General features: G+C 29.2%; 2 protein-coding genes across 2 annotated transcripts in view; one reads left to right on the forward strand and one right to left on the reverse strand.

The window, feature by feature from the left end:
* Nucleotides 1–1,241, forward strand: part of LOC107461135 (homeobox protein knotted-1-like 2) — a 4,052-nt gene extending 2,811 nt beyond the window's left edge. The window contains exons 5-6 of the mRNA XM_016079600.3: nt 3–182; nt 575–1,241. Of these exons, the coding sequence (XP_015935086.1) occupies nt 3–182; nt 575–796 (402 nt within the window). The 3' untranslated portion in view covers nt 797–1,241. The remainder of the gene's footprint in view (nt 1–2; nt 183–574) is intronic.
* Nucleotides 1,242–13,792: 12,551 nt separating this feature from the next.
* On the reverse strand, nt 13,793–14,651 carry LOC107461159 (homeobox-leucine zipper protein HAT14). Its single transcript, XM_016079623.3, has 2 exons — nt 14,122–14,651; nt 13,793–13,843 (listed from the first exon to the last, which is right to left on the reverse strand). The coding sequence occupies exons 1-2, from the start codon at nt 14,500–14,502 to the stop codon at nt 13,793–13,795; spliced, it is 432 nt and encodes a 143-aa protein (XP_015935109.2). The 5' UTR covers nt 14,503–14,651.
* Between the last annotated feature and the right edge of the window lie 4,973 nt (nt 14,652–19,624).

Raw genomic sequence — 19,624 nt, forward strand, 5'->3', positions numbered from 1 at the left:
AGATTGATCCTCGGGCAGAAGACCGTGAACTGAAGAACCACTTGCTTAGAAAGTACAGCGGCTACTTAAGCAGCCTGAAGCAAGAACTGTCAAAGAAGAAGAAGAAAGGAAAACTCCCTAAAGATGCCAGGCAAAAGCTACTTACTTGGTGGGAGCTACATTATAAATGGCCTTATCCTTCGGTATGCATTTAAATTTATGTTATGCATGTTATAAATTACAGTAGTAACGCATTAACTCAAAAACAGTTAATTTTATGTAAAGTTGATAATTGAAAGTTGTTAATAAATTGTTATTTAAAGGTTCTCATTTATCAATTTTACATGAAGCTACCTGTAACACCTGAATTTCTATCATAAATTAAATGAAAAATTTAGGAGTCAGCAACTTTATTAAATTCTGGCCAGTAACCAGCAAAAGAAAAGTAAATAATCTCACATTATTGGATGAAATCTCATACCATTAAAAATATCATTAATGACTACTTAATAACTACAAATCACAAAAGTTGTTGACCCTAACACTCTTCTCAATTAAATATATTACATGTCTTTATTAATTTATGTATGTATAGGAATCAGAGAAGGTAGCATTGGCAGAATCAACAGGACTGGATCAGAAGCAAATAAACAACTGGTTCATAAATCAAAGGAAGAGACACTGGAAACCATCTGAAGACATGCAATTCATGGTCATGGATGGACTCCATCCGCATAATAATCATCAGAACGCATCTCCTCTCTACATGGATTCCCATTATGTTATGCCTGATGGACATTACCGCTTACCACCATAATTAACTCAATTCTCGTATATATAATACAATGTAGCCAGCTATCTGGCACAAAGAGTGAGATATGGTTGCTGCTTTAACGAATGCGTTTTGAGAGTACTTGAATTCCAATGTTTGCCTCATAGTCTTCTACTCTTTTCTCTTCTTCTTTCTTTTCTCTCCCTTATTATTTGTTTATTTATTTATCTATCAAGTATCAAGGAGTGCTATAGTAATTAATTTTCCTTTAGTGTACGTTCGTGGCGTTGTGATTTTCTTTATTTGATCCTTTCATTTCATCAAATATGGTTTTTCTTCCGGTCTGTAATTTTGATGTGTGATGCTGTATGTATGTATGAATGCAGGAGGACTCATTTGCCTTGTGGAACTTCTGTAACATACTGATGAAGTGTATATAATAATGAACAAATTGTTTATTTCATTATGATATTGAACCTATTGTTAGTAATCTTGATCAGTGACTTGAACAGCAAGAATGCAAAGATTGTAGAGGACAAGAAACTAATGAGAGCATAGAAATTGTACGGTGGAAACTCAGGTGTAGTCGACTTCACGTGAAGTTAATATCAGATAGTCATTAGATGATTTGACTGATTTGACTAAATTTTCATCTAACAGTTCTCAGCTATCAACTTTACGTGAAGTCCACTTTACCTTAATTTTCACCATTATATATATACACCTATAGTGATGGTGCCATCAAAACAGAAAAGCAAAACTACTCTAAGGAGCATATGTTTTTATCTTTATATTGTTAATTAAAGTAGTCTAAATTAATATAAATTAATTTCATTCATACCATTATAGAATTATTAATCTCGTTAAGATTGATGACTCAAATAACTTCTTGGTATCGCTAACTGACACTACCTATATTAAGAGCTTAACCAACTAGTCAGTTACAAAATACTTTCCGTTATTATTACACTGTGTTGACTTTTTTTTTCTTTTATAATTATTACACTTTAGTTCTAAACCTTTCTTAGGGATCAAGAAATTATTTAAATAGTATTGTTAGATATATTTTTTTTTCAAAAATTTAAGTTCCAATTAAAAATCTCTTCAATTTTTTTTAAAAATAACTCAACCAAGTCTTCTTCTCCATTATCTCTCATATTCTTTTTAATTTTATTATTTTCTCTTTTTTTTTTTCTCTACGTTTCTTTTTATCTTTTCTTTGTGTTTTCCCTTTTCTTTTCCATATTTATTATTCATATTTTTTCAGTTATATCATTCACTCATTGTATGTATTGCATACAGAACTTGTTAGGCCTCCAACAATAACTTAATTTTATAATGTCACCTTAACATCTGAACTCTCACATAAACCCTAGGCTTATTATTATTTGCCAACGAGCGATTCCGGACTAAATTACGTATAGTAACTATATGCTTCAAAATCTATGAATCTATAATTACTTATCTAAAACGAAATCTATGAATCACATCCACAAATTAACTTGAATTGATTAAGTAATTAATTTATTAATCTATTTAAATAAGTATTAGATTCTCGACTTCTGCTATAATTACAATAGATTAATTTTTTATCTTAAGACTTAGAAATATCATAAAAAATATGAATAAATAAATAAATCACATACACGCAATAATTTTCATCCTACAAGCCAAACAAACAAACCCCTCAATCCCCCAAAAGGTACTGTAAAGTGTTTTATTGTACTTCTTTAGGATACGTTGAGAATATTTTTACAACAAAAAATATTATTAGTATATTAAAATCAGCTATTAAAATCAATCTCTAATGTATTTATGTATAAATATGTAAATTTCGAGAAATTAGTAAATAATTAGTTAATAAATTAATTATTAATAAAATAAATTAGAAAATAAAATTTTATGATTTAATGACGTAGAACTAAAGAATTTTGACACTTATTTTAAAGATTTTGGTTCAAAACTGAGCCAACAGACCAAATCGGTTGGACTGAACCAAATCGGACACATGGCCCAACATATAAGAAACCAAATTCAGCCTCCTTTTCCTTCATTTCACTTGAATCACGTTGAGGAGTAGCAGCAAACCTCAAACCCTAACTCCTCTTTCAACTCAAATTTCAATTCTACATAACTTTTAATCCGAAGTTCCGATTAACGAGCCATCAGCGGCCACACGTTTGTCTCGAAATTCTCTACAAAATTCACTCAATTATTTGGTAAGAAACTTGATTTTTCTTGGCCAAATATTCTCATCTCAGTTTCGAAATTTGTTGAGATTAGGTGTTGAGAATTTGTTGAATTTTAGTGTTTAGGAACAAATTAGCTTTGTGAATTTTCTGGATTCTGTTTCAATTTCACGTTGGTAAGGTGAGAAACATTTAATCCTTTTCAAGTTATCTAATTAGTGAACCGTATGATAATTTTAGTGTTATTTTGTGAAATTAGTTTGGATTGTGTACTTTGGAAACAAATTGGTAGTGCTGGAGACTTGGTATTGGACTCTGGGGAGCCGGAGACCCATTTGGTGAGACTTTGAAAACTTGGGTGTCGTGCAACGGTGACAAATTGTGACATTTTGGGTTTTACGAGAAATCAGCCAAGGTATGATTTTGGTTTCTCGTATTTAATATGTAATGTTCTGTGCAAAACTTAAGGTAGACGACCTAGGATAAGCTGGATTGATAATGTTGGATTTGATTGCAGGTAGTTTAGTTGACAATGTGCGTTTGATTTATTGAGGCATGATAATTCATTGGTTTTGTGAATGAATATAGTCGATGATGATGGAAAGATGATATTTGAAGTGTATGATGATGTAGGTATTGATGAGTATGTATATTGTTATATTGAACTTGAATTTTTGATATGATCATGATGATGTATATTAAAGATATTGTGTTAAACAGGGCTGTTGGATTGAAAACTTGATGGATATGGTAAATTAGTGTATTGAGGAATGGTGTGGTGTAGTTGAGTCTGGTTTTGAGCTACTATGGTAAGATTTGGTAAGTTTTAAAGGGGTTCGGATTGAAATATTTTGAAATTTGAGATTTGGCAAAATTCTGCATAATCTATTTTCTGGCAGCAGATTTGGATACTTTTTGGGAATGATCTAACCATCACAATTGGATGAAATTAACTTTCCTTTAATCTCTGTGATGTGTAGATCAATCCTACAAAATTTGGTTAAACTTTAACGGTTGGATTAGGAGATATAAAGTTTTGAAGTTTGTTACTTTAAAGCTGATTTTCTGCTGCTGCATAATCAAACCAGCAACTTTCCAAGCTTATATCTTTCAATCTTGATCATAATTTTGAGTGGGACTAAAATGAAATTTGTTATTGGGACTATTTTCTTATTGGTGTATAAGTTTCATACTTTTATAAATTGTTTTGAACAAGTTGTGCTTATCTTAAAAATAGAGTTCTTAGCTGTTTTCACAGCGAAACCATTTTTTAAAAGGAAACTTTTAATCGGTATAACTATCTCCAGAAAAATGATTTTTCGATAGAACTTTGACTAATTTAAAGCTTTATAAGTCTATTTTATTTCTGAAAAATTTTAGATATATCAAGTAAAAATATGATTTTTGGTAAATTTTCTAAAAACAGGGTAGTTTGCTGTCTCAGTGCATGTCTTTCAAACTTGAAACCAATTTTTGCAAGAGAAAATGGCTTTCTTTTTTATTTATTCAACTTAACTATTTCATATGGATTCGGATTTTTAGAATACTTCTATTTTGAATCTAGAGACAGAGAATTAGGCTTATAATCTTCTATAAACGGATTTTTGGATAAAATAAAGTATGCAAAAATAATGATGATGTTATGAATGGTGCCAAAATTGATAATCAATGCCTGATAATTAATGAATGAATGAATGTGATAAAAGAAGTTGAAATTAAATTGTTGTTGATGAGTTATAATTGATAATATGAATTGAGATTGAATGAATATATGTTTGAGATTCCTGGATAGTAGCAAGGATTGTGATTCGTCCCACATGCTCCGGGTCAATGTTTGAGATACCTGGGTAGTAGCAAGGATTGTGGTTCGTTTTGCTTGCTCCAGGTCAGTGATTGTGACGCCTGGATAGTAGCAGCGGTAGTGGATTATTCTGCTTGCTCTAAGTTGAGCTTTTAAACACCTGACTGGGTAGTAGTCGCGGTAGTGGTTATTCCACTGGCTCTGGATTAAGCGAGTAGTAGTAAGGGGGTTGTAGCTCAAACCCACTTGCTCTGCATGGGTATTTCAGTCCATGGTTAGCTATCAAAACGTGTCGGGTTGGCTATATATCTGACATATGATATCATTAGTCATAAGAAAGGCATGCATCATATGTATTTGTATGTTTTATTTGTTTATGCATTAATTGGGTTTGCCTACGTGATTATTTTACTTACTTGATAAATTGTTACCTGTTGTATTTGAATTCTACTTGTGTTTGTCTTTGCTTGTATTGTTTGTCTGTGCACTGGTGAATGTAAGGTTAGAAGAGGTAGGAGGCGAATTGTAGAGTAAATTTTGTGAGACAGCAAGTGGATTGTAAATTGAGGAATTAGGGTAGGATTGAATTAGAACTTTAAGAACCTTAGATATCTACCCCTGATTATGGTTTACAATTTATTACCTTTAAGATTTATGATTTCAATGTCGGAGTCCTAGGATTGCCTCTGGCTTTTCTGGGACCTTATTTATTATATACGTGGGCTCCTTAACCATACTGAGAACCCCCAATTCTCTTCCCATACGATATTGTTATTTTTCAGATGCAGGTCGAGATGTTCCTCGGTGAGCGTCTGGAGTTCCTTCTACAAGCGAAGTTGGTTATTCTGGGATTACTATATTTTTGTTTTATGCTTTGTATATATGTATATAGATTCTCTACCATTATATTTTGTATTTTATCCCTCTTAAAGATTTTATAACGTACTTTGACAATGAAAGAAACTAGACAATTAAAGGTACTCCTAAAATTGTTTAAGGTTTTAATACATATTCCTAGATGATTCATATATTATTAGTATAGTTTAATTTGTATATGGATCTATTTATCACATTTTACTTGTGTCATGGTTGAGAAATGACAAATGTCTTATTATTTGGTTTGATAAATTTGGTTGTGTATTGACGGAGAAATAAGTAGTGAAATGGTTGTTTTTGTTGGAACCGTCGACGGTGAAAATATCCAAGTTTTAGGGGAGGTTCTTCCAAATTTTTTTTAAACATTTTGGATAAAGTTAATGAAAAAAATTATAATTAGTGTTAATCTTGTTTCTAATTTTTTTTCGGTCTTTCTTATTTACAGGAATGCTAAAATGGTGACAACATGCTACCTTGAAGCCTCAAGAATATTTTGATTCATAGAGACATTAATCTATGTTAGACTTTTAACTTTTGGTTGAAGTTGTGCAAGAAATATAACTTGTAGAACTAATCAATGTACTCACTAATGTTATTTTATTTTAAAACAATTTTAGTTAAATGAAACATGTTTGAATTATGTATGTTTTTACATATTATATAAATATTGACTTGCTCAGTAAAATAGTCAATATATCCGTTAATTAAAAAATAATTTGATAAATTATGCATGAAATTTATATTAAAAAATTATTACCAAAATAATTATTTTTCTTTTGTAACTAAAGAAATTTTTTTTTGCAAAATCAAGTTACATTTTGCAACAAAATTTTATGATAGAAAAAGATATATTGTCACCAAAAATATTTTGATGAACATCAAAATTTGTTATTACTTTTGTAACGACTTTTGGTTTTTTGTAACAGAAAAATTTGTTATAAAATATTATTTTGAATTGCAACAGTTCCATTTTTTGTTACAAAAATTTTTTATAGCGGGACATATTACAACGGCCACCTTTTTTGTTTCAAAATCTTTTTGTTTCAAAATTTTGATCTTTTGTAACAATTTTTTTGTTACAAATATTGCTTTTTCTTGTAGTGGACATGACCAACCTTTCCGGGTTGGGTATCTCGCGTACGCGAGCATGGAAAACTGCACGCCCACGCATACGCGTGGTCCCTGTTTCAGCAAACATAAATTTTGTGTTTTAAAGCTTAATTTTGAACCTCTAAACCTCTATTTTCATTCTTTTAGCCTTAGATCTTAATAGTATGCCTAGTAATGAAATGAAGCTAGAAAAAGGTAGTAACTTGGGGTGAAGTTAAGGTTGAAAAATGATAAATTATGTATAAAAAATACATGGAACTGAAGTATATGTGATGCTATGGCTGTAAAGAATGATTGTGCAATTATTATGAATAATTATTGGTTTATGCACTCAATTATCTAAGATACGAGTTTTCTGGGTAAAGTAACATGGCTTGCCACCACGTGTTTTAAGTTGAGACTCGATACTCTATTGACCCTATGACGTAAGGGTGACTAGGCACTTATAAATTCTCGGGAATGGTACCCTCATTGAGCAATTATTATATATAAGAAAAAGTTATGCATAGACTCTTTGGGATGCGCGTCGAAGGACAGTCCAGGATTTAGCAGCCGGACTTGTCGAGTTGGCTTGATAACCGACAAATGAGACTCATCAGCCATAGGACAGGCATACATCATATGCATATTATTTAAATTGCTTGCTTGTGCATTAATTGGGATGCTTAAGTGATTTTAATATGCTATTTGTTATACTTGCTATCTGTATTACTTGTATTCTACATGTATTTGTCATTGTCTGCTTGTTTGTCTATGCGAATTCACCGGAGTTGGAGGAACGGAGGAAAGGCGAAAATATTAAGAGTTTTAGTTCGGTTTTGGTTAAGTTAGTACCTTAGTGGACTACCCGTTTATGGTTTCTGTTTTCATTCCTTAAGCTTTATAATCTGAGTGTTGGAGTCCTAGGATTGTCTCTAGCTTTCTCAGGACCTTATATCTTATGTACGTGGCACCTTTACCATGCTGAGAACCCCCAATTCTCATTCCATACAATTATTTTGTATTTTCAGATGTAGGTAGAGAGGCACCTCGCTAGGCGTTTGAAGCTTTGCAGCGAAGTGAACCTTTTGGGACTTTATTTTGGTGTATAGCTTATATACGATCATATATATAGAACTCTCCTGATAACTTGTTTTACTTTTGTATAGGAGAACTAGGGTTTTATATATGTATTTTGGGTTATAGGTTATATATATATGTATGTAAATATTCTTCGGCCAGCCTTAGTTTCGCAGGCTGAGTTAGGAGCTTGTTATTTTGTACTCTTGACCTTCTACGCTTGTTTTTTTTTCGTACACAAGTTACGTTATTTCTGAGCGTTGCACTTTTAATTTCGTGCTTTTGTTTTACCTATTCTTCAAGGCTCTTAGTATACTACGTTCTTTCAATTATTATACATATTATATTTTTTTCTCTTAGATGTCGTAATACCGCACCACCTCTATTTTATGACTTAAACGTAAAGCTTTGTATGGTAGGGTGTTATATGGGTTATGATAAAATTAGAGTTAGAATTAAAAGGGATAAGGATATGATAGGTATTTTGATATAATTAGAAAATAGAGTAGTAATAAAATAAATATAATTATCTTTAAGAATACTATTTATTTTCCAACTTATAAATTATTTTCAAATAAGTACTATAATCTAAAACTTAGAGATAATCAAATTAATTTTTCTTTGTTCAAAAAATAAATTCAAAATCTCAATATTCAAAACCAATCATATAAAATTCTCATTTTTTAATTACTAAAACTTTAAATTTAAATAGAAAAATACCAATTATTATGAAAATTATATGAGTTATAATTAATTTTAAACTCAAAATCTCATAACTTTGATTTAATTTCTTTTGGTAAAATAATTTTTTAAAAATAAAATCATAATTAAGTATAATATAGTTTCTCTCTCTTTCTCTCTTTCTTTTTTTTTTTGTTTTGTTGCTATGTTCAATTTTATTGCTAAAAATATCAATGAATTAGTCTTTTTGTTGTTGAAAATCATCACCGACATAAATTTATTACTAATTATCGCTGAACTTTGAATAATTTATTGCTGAAAATATCTTTGAACTATTTTTTGTTGTTGAAAATCATTACTAAAGTAGATTTGTTACTAATTATATCATCATTAAACCTTGAATAATTTGTTATTAAGCTTAAATTTTCTATTTACATTGTGCTTGAATTGAACATAATTAATTGTGATAATATGTATACTTCAGCCTAGAAATTGTATTAATAGTTTATTTAGATAGATATGTCTTAGGGATGCTGAACAGTGCTTATAAAAGTTGTTGCTGTAACTATAAAATTTAATATAAGTTTGTTACTCTGTTTATATTCTTATATAAATAATAAAGATAATGCATGGTAGAATCCATATTGTTTGAGCATAATAGAAGTTGCAATGTATTGTGAGATATTTTGATGATTAGCTAATATACTATTTGGAGTTTATCTAAAGGTAGATGAGGTAGGATAATTGATTTTTGGAACTTTATCTATGTTATGTTTCTAAAAATAAGTAGAGATAACATATTTAAATAGCTATTAGGTGAGAAAAGAAAAAGAAAAGAGTAAACATTTAATCCAGTTTTTGTTATTTTCACGAAAGATAAAGCGATTCTTGTCCAAAAAAAGAGATAGAAATCGCTTTGTCTTTCGTAAAAATAGATGAATACCGAATTGGGTGTTTACTCAAAAAAAAAAAAAAGAAAAAAGAAGAAGAGGGGAGAGGTGAGCCGAAAGTGTGGAGCAAAGAGAGTCAAAAGAGAGTGCTTCCACCAAATCCTACATCATTTCACTTCACTTTCATCATACAATTTCATAAGTTTGAGCACAACAAAGAAGATAATGAGAGTGAAGGAGGACAACCGAGAGATTGAGATTGAGAGATTATCAATTTTTAACTTTCATCAAGCTTTCTTCACCAAGAACGCCACTTCAATGACACCACCTTCATAAGATCTCAAGAAGCCTAAGCCTTCTCCTCATCATCTTCTCTTCTCACCATTCAAAAAAAAAAAAAAATCACCAACTTTGGCCAAAAGAGAGAGCTATAATCAACTTTTAAAGAGAGTGGTTAATAAAGAATAAGGACTAGGCTAGATATATGGTAACCTCTTGCTCATGATTATGTTGCTAAATGTTTGATGATGATTATGATTCTGGTGTGCGTGATCGTGTAAAAGTTTATATGTTGCTGCCGTTGTTGTTTGATTATAATGTAAATGTTTGATGTGAAGTTCTATGATAATCATGATGAAATATGTGCTTGTTTGATGATATGAAGTTGTTGAATTTCTGTTCTTATTATGCAAATTTTATATATGAATGTGTATGTGTATGTGTATAAGTATGAGTATGTGGCATGTGAGTAATGAAAAAAGTGAGCTGAACTTTTGGGGCTGTAACAACAAGTGTATCAAGTTTAAATAACTAAAAGAAGGTTAGAATCATGAATTAGAGGAACTTAGTAGTTTAGGAAACTAAACTTAATATGTAGGGTCCGAATCTTATGTTGCAGAATCTGTTGCAAACAATTCCAAATAAAATTTCTACTAATTAATATATATGAAGCTAAGAAAATTGTTTTCAGCTTAAGTTTAAGGAGGTTAAGATAGGGAAATTGAACTGATGTTTTAGATATTAGAGAGTAGATCACAATATTCAATAGCAAAAATTGAACAACATGTTAAATACAGAGAATTTGAAGGCTACTACTAAAAAGAGAAAAGAGAGTAGCAACAGATTATTGAATTCTTGCGTAAGGATCTCAACACCAGTAACTCAAAGATGGATTAGTTTAGTCATCAATTCAACAACTTGATTAAATATGTAAGGACAATAGGTTCTAGTAGTTCTGGATCAAGTGTCCTCTAACTCCTCATTTTTACTTTTTCAAACTCCCAAAAAATACATCTGATCTCCAGAAAAAAAACTCCCACCTATCAAACAGCCACTAAGATAGCCACAAAATTTTCAAATGGAGGATGATTCACGATCTCGATGACTCAAATGAGGACTATTTAGACGAGTACGAGTAAAGTTATTTACTTTGCTTTGAATATTTTGTAGTATTAGTGGATTGGAATTTAGAAGAATATAAGTATGAATTTAGTTATTTATCTTGTCTTAAATATTTATATTAGAGGATTATTTATTATTTTGATAAATTTGTAAACTCATTATCGAATATTTAGTATAAATTTTATTTTTATATTTAAAAATTTATTTGTCTCGTTATCTAATATTTAGTATAAATTTTATTTCTATGTTTAAAAGTTTATTTGCACTAATTATCTACTATTTTTCAAATGAAAAAGTAATTAAAAAATATGGCTATTAAAATCGACGACATCCTTGTCGTTTTTTAAATTTAAAATAGAAAAAAAATCGACAATATATACTTGTAGGTATTTTAATATAATTAAATCGATAGCTACTTTGTTATCAATTTTAATGTATTAAATATCGACAGACGCGTTGTCAATTTTATTTAATATTATTAACGATAAGTTTGTTGATCTTACTAAATAGGTAAAAATCTTTAAAATTGTCAATTTTATTAAAAACTTATCAAAGGTCCAGTAAACCGTCGATTTTGTTAGAATTTTAAAAAATAAACACATTTAAAAATGACAACTTACATTATTAATTTTGTCATCAATTTTTATTATTATTAATAATTTTACCATTAATTTGGCCATTAATTTTAACAGTATTTTTTCCAGTGCAATTAGCAAAGGCTAATTACATTGGCCTAATTTTATAACTTTTCAACCGCAGCTGAAATTCCATTACTTTTATGTACTTTGGATGTTTTCTTGTGGTAACTACTGAAACTTTATCAATAGTAAATATGAAATCAAAGACAAAATTCTAATACGTGTTTAAGTTAGTAAAATTCTAGTTCACTAGGATCATAACATAATTAGGACTACGAGTTTTGAATACATTCAACAATATTATGGCTTAGGATTGACAATGAATAAGATGTAATAGGATTTAGATTTCATCTTAATCTTATTTGTGAGTTTAAAATTTTTTAAAATTAAATTTTATTTTATTTGTAAATTGAAAATTTTTAACCCAATATTTACTTGTACTTAAAATTCTTCACTCAATTCTACCAATAAAAAATAATTATTTTTAATCAAATACAATATTTAATCATTTCATGTTTGATAAATATATTAGTAAATAAAAAAATAAAAAATTAAATATATATTAAAATTAAAAGCAACAAAATTATAATCAATTCATGTTAAAATTACAAACAATATAAATATCAATTCATCATCAAATCCTTGTTAATAATAGTTCTAATAATATACACTAATAAACTAAAAATGCGAATAAGTTGAATAGAGTTATTCTAAATCCAAACTTTATTCTATCTACTTGCAGCTAGTAAAGTTATCAACCCTATTCAAATGAGTTAGTTCCACTTGAATATCCATAAATGAAATTAGGTTTGCCAAACCTAAATAATGGCCTAAACAAAACTCAGGAGTTAACTAATTAGTTTATACTAGAATTAAAATTAAATGAGTCTAACTCTATTTTAATAGTTTGTTGAAAATATCTCATACTTATAATTATCTAAAAATCATATATTTAAGAAATAGAAAATTTATAATAGTCTGTTATTAAAAGAAACTTTTGAGTCTATACGTAGTTAATTAAAATTGTATGTGTGAAACCTTGGCTTAAGATGGCTAAATTTTTTTTATATTGATTAAATATATGTGTAATATATTGATATTGAAAGATTAGGTGTTTTTTTTATATGATGTTTTATTTAAATTGGACGGTTCGATTTGTTTAAAGAAAAAATAAACTATAAAACAGAGGATTCGATTTATTTAGAGAAAAAAATAAACTATAAGTCGAAAGGTTCGATTTGTATTTTTTATTTTTTATTTTTTAAAATAAAAATCGAACGGTCCGATTTTAACATTAAAATTTTTTTTATTTTCAAAAGCACAAATCAGACCGTTCAATTTGTAATCGTTGATTTAAAAAATGAAACAAATTAGAGACACCGATTTATTCAAACCATAATAGAATAAAACTCATCTCTTCTCACATCATTGTGAAATACACTCTTCTCTCTCACACACAAAAAATAATAAGCGGGTTAAGATGAATGCTTTTTAGAGGTGCGTGGTGTGCTCAATCAAACATCGAAAGGCTACCTAATCGTTGTTGTCATATAAATTGTCAAGTTGTTTAATTTAATTTGGATCATCCAATAGAAAGAACGCGTAGCTAGTTAACTAGTTGATTAATCATGATTATCATTCTAATGTTTTTTGTTCGATCGCCGCTGATTCTGATTGGGTGGACGCCGCCGACACATACAAACAATTGGTGCGCACCACATACAGTTTCGATAATGACAAGAATACATGATTAGAGCTTGATCAAACACTATTAATACTATATGTTTATAATCATCATGAATAATAATAAACATTTTGATGAAATCAATCATAATATAAATCTTCCAAGATAAGCCCAGCACGCGTGCGGAAAAAAACGTACAGTACTCACTAGTCTTGATGATAATAATAATTATTATTATTTAAAAAAATTGTCTTTTTGCACTCGTTAGTCGCTTTTGCTGAATCAGTTAATGATCAGGCAACACATTATTATTTCTTGTTTTCCATTTTGATTTAAAAAGACAATTTATTATAAAAAGAGTATAGGTAGACAATAAAAATACTGAATAGTGTGAACAATAAATATATTGGATGTTCATTTTACTAGGTGTACAATTATTCTAATATTAAGATTTAAGTGGATAAATTGGAGGTGTAGTGTGTTTTGATTTGATCGGTGATTATTTATGTTGTTCAAAAAAATTATTAATTATCTAGCATAATTCGCAAGCAAAATAGCCCCAAAAGAAGGAAGAAGATAGCAATTAACTAAACTAGCACTATCATGGTTATTATATTATTTGTTGTTTGTTTTCATGGATTTTAGATGTTGCAGCTCCTTTTGCAACCTCTTGTTCTCTTCTTTTAGCCTCTCACACCACTTCTTCAATATCTCACTGCCTCGCTCTCAGATTGAGCTTCTTTGCCAACTCTTGCTTTTGCTTCTAAAGAGAATATATATGGTTAGAATATAATTTGGATCAATTAGCATTATTTAACATATCTGAATATTTATTATATGATATTACGTTTTTATTATTATGATTCTCTTAGCACTTATAAATATTATTTTATATTGTATCATTCTAGACAACTTAAATATACTCAATAATATACAAATACTTTCTTCAGTTTAGTCTCTTGTTTCTAACATATATAATATCAAATAGAAATTAAGGAAAAAGGGTGGTGAGAAATCTATATATCAACAATTGAAGCATACCGGATTGAGAGTAGAGTGGTGTATGAAGCTATCCTCTAAGAGTGCAGACTGTTGTTTGGTGAGCCTAAGTTTCTTTCTGGGGTTACCATTCTTATTATTATTCTTCTTGTTTTCTTCTTCGTATAAGTCCAGAAAGAATTCTTGATCTCTCTCCCTCTTGATGCTAGACGATGAGTTGGAAAATGAAGAAACAACTGCGCTTTGAGAAGATCTAGAATCCTGTTCTGGTCCTAAAGTAAGAGATGGGTATGCCTTAATATTGCTGCATGGATTCTCTTCCTCTTTCTCCTTCTTCTGCCTGCAGTTTTCACCATGAACAAGACCAAGACCAAGACCAAGTCCAAGTTCTTGGTCATTGTTATTAGAGAAGGCCATCATCATATTCTGAGAATTAGGAAATGAATTCAATGTGATGCAAGAATGGATGCAAATTAGAGCGGTTGTGGCAGAATTTATTATGATAGAGTGGTGGAGGGTTTGTGGGGTCACATTATTTATCTCTTTATTCACCAGGAAACGAAATAATTTATTCATGTTGGAATGGATTAAAGGGTCACTTTTGAACAATCATGTTGCACCGGATAAGTGCTCTAACATTTCCACCTGGTATAACTAGATAATAAAAATACTAAACAATGTGAATAATATATATATTGGATGTTTATTTCACTAAGTGTATGTGCGGATGGTTATTTTAATATTAAAATTTAGGTGAATAATTTGAAAATGTAGTGTGTTTTTATTTGATTAATAGTTGTTTATGTTGTTCAAAAAAATTATTGATTACTTAACATAATCTTTTTCAAATACAAGTTTTAATACTTTAATATATAATGAAAAAAAATATTATAATAACTCGTAAAAAAATATATATAAAAATAAGATATAGTGTGAATTTTATAAAAAGCTTTTTATATATATTATCAAAGAATAATCATTCTCAATTTTTCATTTTGTTCCATCAAATTTTAGCTTGCTTGAGTAAAGCTAAATATGATCTAATTAATCTCAATTTCTATCTATCTATCTATATAGCCACCCTTAAACCAAAAAGTGTAGCAACTAGAACCTGAATTACATCAAGACTAATAAACAAGACTTCAGTCAGATATTAAATAATACTGGTCTAGCAAGAACTACTCAATAATTTTATATAAATCTAATATTATTTTTTAAAATTAAAAGCTTATTATATTGTTGAGCTGGTATTTTTATTTATAAAAAATATTATCGAAAAAATAGCATAGCTAACTATCACGGTTTTAGACACATTCCAATATTACTATGTTAACATTTGAACTCACTCAACTTCTTAAGTTAAGATCAAATTAGCCTAACTTTCAATATTTAAAAAGAAAACTAAAAATATAAGAGAATATATATATAAGACAAAAAAATTTTGGTGAAAATCACACACTTCATAACTTACGCACACAATACTAAAATTCTCACTCTTATTTATAGTCATCCACTTTAATGAACGACTATGATTAAATTTAATCGAAAGTCTAGATCAAATATCTAAAACTTTTATTGTAAATATCTAATCTATTATATTTTTTCAAATTATTTTATACTATTTTTTATATTTTTATATATATTCATACTTTTCTATCTAAAATACTCCATGACTTTTTAAAATTTTTTAAAAAATTTTGAACATTTTAAAATGTTTTAAAATTATCCAAAATATTCTTAAACATTCTAAAATAACTATGCAAACGCTATAAATATAACATCTTAAAATTTATGGTGACATAGCACATCAAAAGGAAAGAAAAACAAATTGGTGGTCTGAGTTGAAATTAAAGGCATCCCCGCACCCATAAAGGAAACAAGAGTGAAAAACGAAAGCAATATGTATCCAATAGTGGGAATGGGACATGTTTTTCAAGCTTTTAGTTACCCATCTTATTCATTCATTTCAGTGTTTTGCACTCATAATTTCATTCCATCAGATAGTATTAGTCAGAAATGTCATCATGAATTCCACATTTTTTAATTCTTTTATAGGTTTAAATTATGAATTTACTTTTGATGTGCTAATAATAAAGCTTTTTACCTATAAATATAGCCGATCTTATATATATATGCTATTTTAACTTTTTTTTTATGTTATTGTTGAAAGAATTATATAAATGTGATGATATATAATTAATAAGAATCTATTAATTTTTTTACGTTAATAATAATAGATTAAAATACTGTTTTAACCATAACATTTAAACTAAGTTCTAATTTTATCTCTAACATTTAAAACGTCATATTTTATTCTAAATATCTTATTTCGTCCTATTTTTATTTTTTTATTAAAATTAGTTTTTATCCAAAAAAATCTTTTTTTTGTTTTTTTAAATCATTTTTTTATTATTCTATTACTTTCGCTGTCAAATCACTACAATAATCACTATGACCACTACAATTATAATTTTTTCTGATGTTTAGAAAAAAATCATAATGGAAGAAAGAATATTTTCGGAACAAAAAAAATTAATTTTGACTAAAAAATTAAAGTAGGACGAAATAAAAAGTTTGGAATAAAATTGGGATAAAAATAAGACGATTCAAATGTTAGAAATATTATTAGAATTTAGTTTAAACGTTAAGAATTAAAATAATATTTTTTTTAATAAATATTTATTGATTTATTTTTCATTAGAAGGAAAAGTAGTTTTATTTACTTTAATTAGTTTAATATCTTTTTCAATAAATTATTTATTTTTTATGTATTTTATTGTACGCTTTATATATAATTTTAAATAAGTTAAATAACTTTTAGTATGATAAATTAGTAATTAACTAAGAATATTTGAAAAAAATTGTATAACTAACGTAATCACACATATATATAATTAAAATGACAGAATATAATATCTAAACCGAAAATAAAGAAGAGGAGTACATAATATAATGCTTGGTGTTTTGAACTGTTTTGCTTTATCTTCGGAAACAAATGACAAAGTCTTATCATTTTTATGTACCACCAAATTCATTGCTTATCGATATCCATTATTTCAATCCAAGAGCAAGTTGCTTGTGAGCAATTTAAAGTCAACCTTGATTATCAGTAGTTTGTTTTCTTTTCTACTATATACATTATATAGTAATTAGTACAAAAGAGAGAGTCATATACAGCAATTTGAGGGTCAAGAATTATTTCACTTCTAATAATCAAAGCTTTAGCTAGAATCTCTCAATGTCACAAGTAGCAGGAAAGACAACCATACATATATATGGATAAATAAATAAGTGTTTATACTGTTTATGTTAATTAGACAAATATCTCTGAAATTAGTAAATCGTTGTTAATTTATTATGACAGTTTAACAGTTAGTTAGTTTGTTTTTCTCTTTTTTTAATCAACTACAATCACATCTCTCACACCTCTCTTCTCTAAATAAATTATAATTCTGCAAAATTTTAGAGTACTCTTTTTCATTTTTTAATCAATAACAAAAATCCATTCACTCTTAATTTTCTCCCAATTCTCTCTTTTAACTCTACTTTCGGTTCCAGTTCTCTCACATAGTATCAGAGTTTCGGTTCTGATCCATAAAAGATTTCACATCTTTTGTCAACCAACAACACTCCACTGTTCAAGCTTCACAGCTTCAATCAACAACAACAACAATGGCTTCAATTGTTAATTTTTCAGCAATAATAAAACTGGATGAAGACACCTTCAAGGCATGAAAACGCTAAGCACTAGCGTGCATCAAGGCAAATAGGTTACAGAATCACATCGCCACGAGATCGTCAATTCTAAAAAAGTTCAACTCTGATCAGATCAAACAGAAAACAGAATCTCTCCAAAATTCGAAGAATGAAAACAACCAAACACAACTGTACTACTAGTGCACTCAACAATCAAACAGCCTGACCAAGCTCCTCAAGCTTTGCTGACAGTTCTAGCAAGCAACAGTGACACAGGATGGTATTCTGACTCTGGAGCATTTCACCACATCACTTTCAATCAAATGAACCTGATTAACAGTTCAAAATATGAGGGACCTGAACAAGTGTTTGGAGGTAATGGAAAAGGTATAAATATTGCTAACATTGGAAGGACTATCATGCATGCATCTATGTCAAACAAGTTTTTAAACTCTAGAATTTGCTTCATGTCCCATCAATTTCAAAGAATTTAGTGAGTGTCTCTAAATTTACACTTGACAATGGAGTATTATTTGAATTTGGCCTTACTTGTGTACTGTAAAATACCAGAAATTTAAGAAGATTCTGCTGCATGCAAGGCAGGCTAAGAAATAGATTATTTCATTTTAATAACATTCAAATACAAAGGCCAATATGAAAAATTGATAAAATTCAAGATTTTTTTGCTGAAAAAGAAAAGAAAATTTGTGCTAATATTGTTGATAGTGTGGTGCTTGCTGATAGTCTGAGAAAAAAAAAGAAGAGAAAAAGAAAAAGAAGAAGTGATTAGCAGCTGCATCAGTAGTAGCAGCAGTACTAATAGTTGTAATAATAATGGTCAAGTTAGTAGTACAGTTCAAAAAGCAAAAAATAGTCACAAATCAATAAAAGAAAAAGAAGAAGAATTTAGCAGTTGTAATAGCGATAGACAACACACTAGCAGTTGTAATAGTAGTAGTTAAGATAGTAATGCAAAAATAATGTTCAAATTCATCATGATGTCATTCCCAATATAAATAAAGTTGTTGCCAATATTGTTTCTTCTGTCTCTACTATCACTGCTAATACTGTCGATTCTAATGATGCTATTATCACTAACATACCTAAAATCAGCAGCAAACCCTTAGGCAATCAAAAACCAAATTCCAAATTCAATAACACAAACACATTTGACCTTTGGCATCATAGACTAGGCCACCCCTCATACAACATTACCAAAACTGTTCTCACCAAGAATCAAATCCCATTTTGCCAAGAACACAGCAGCTCCAACACATATTGTGAACCATGCCTCATCAATAAAATTCATCCACTCCCTTTCTCAAAGTCACAAACTAAATACAACACACCCTTAGAACTAGTGTATTCTGATCTCTGGGGGCCTGCACCAACCATCAGCAGGTCAGGCTTCAAGTATTATATTTGCTTCATTGATGCCTTCAGCAGATACACCTTCACCTACCTCCTCCAAACCAAATTACAAACCTTCACAGCTTTCTGTCAGTTTAAAACTATGATAGAGCCCAAATCAAACCATAAAATTAAAGCACTTCAAAAAGATAACGATGGAGAATACCTGTCCAAAGTGTTCACTTAATACCTTGGAGAACAAGGAATCTAGCATAGGCTTACTTGTCCTTAGACAGGCTAACAGAACGGCTGTGTAGAAAGAAAATACATACACCTAACGGAGACCTCACTAACACTACCGTCCCAAGCTAACCTTCCCATTTACTCTTTCTGGGATGAAGCTATGTTGACCTCCACCTACCTCATAAACAGACTGTCCACCCTAGTTTTTAACCTCAAAACACCACTAGAAACTCTCTTCTACACCTCACCTGATTAC

The sequence above is a fragment of the Arachis duranensis genome, chromosome 8 (assembly GCF_000817695.3).
Source record: "Arachis duranensis cultivar V14167 chromosome 8, aradu.V14167.gnm2.J7QH, whole genome shotgun sequence".
Lineage (NCBI taxonomy): Eukaryota > Viridiplantae > Streptophyta > Magnoliopsida > Fabales > Fabaceae > Arachis > Arachis duranensis.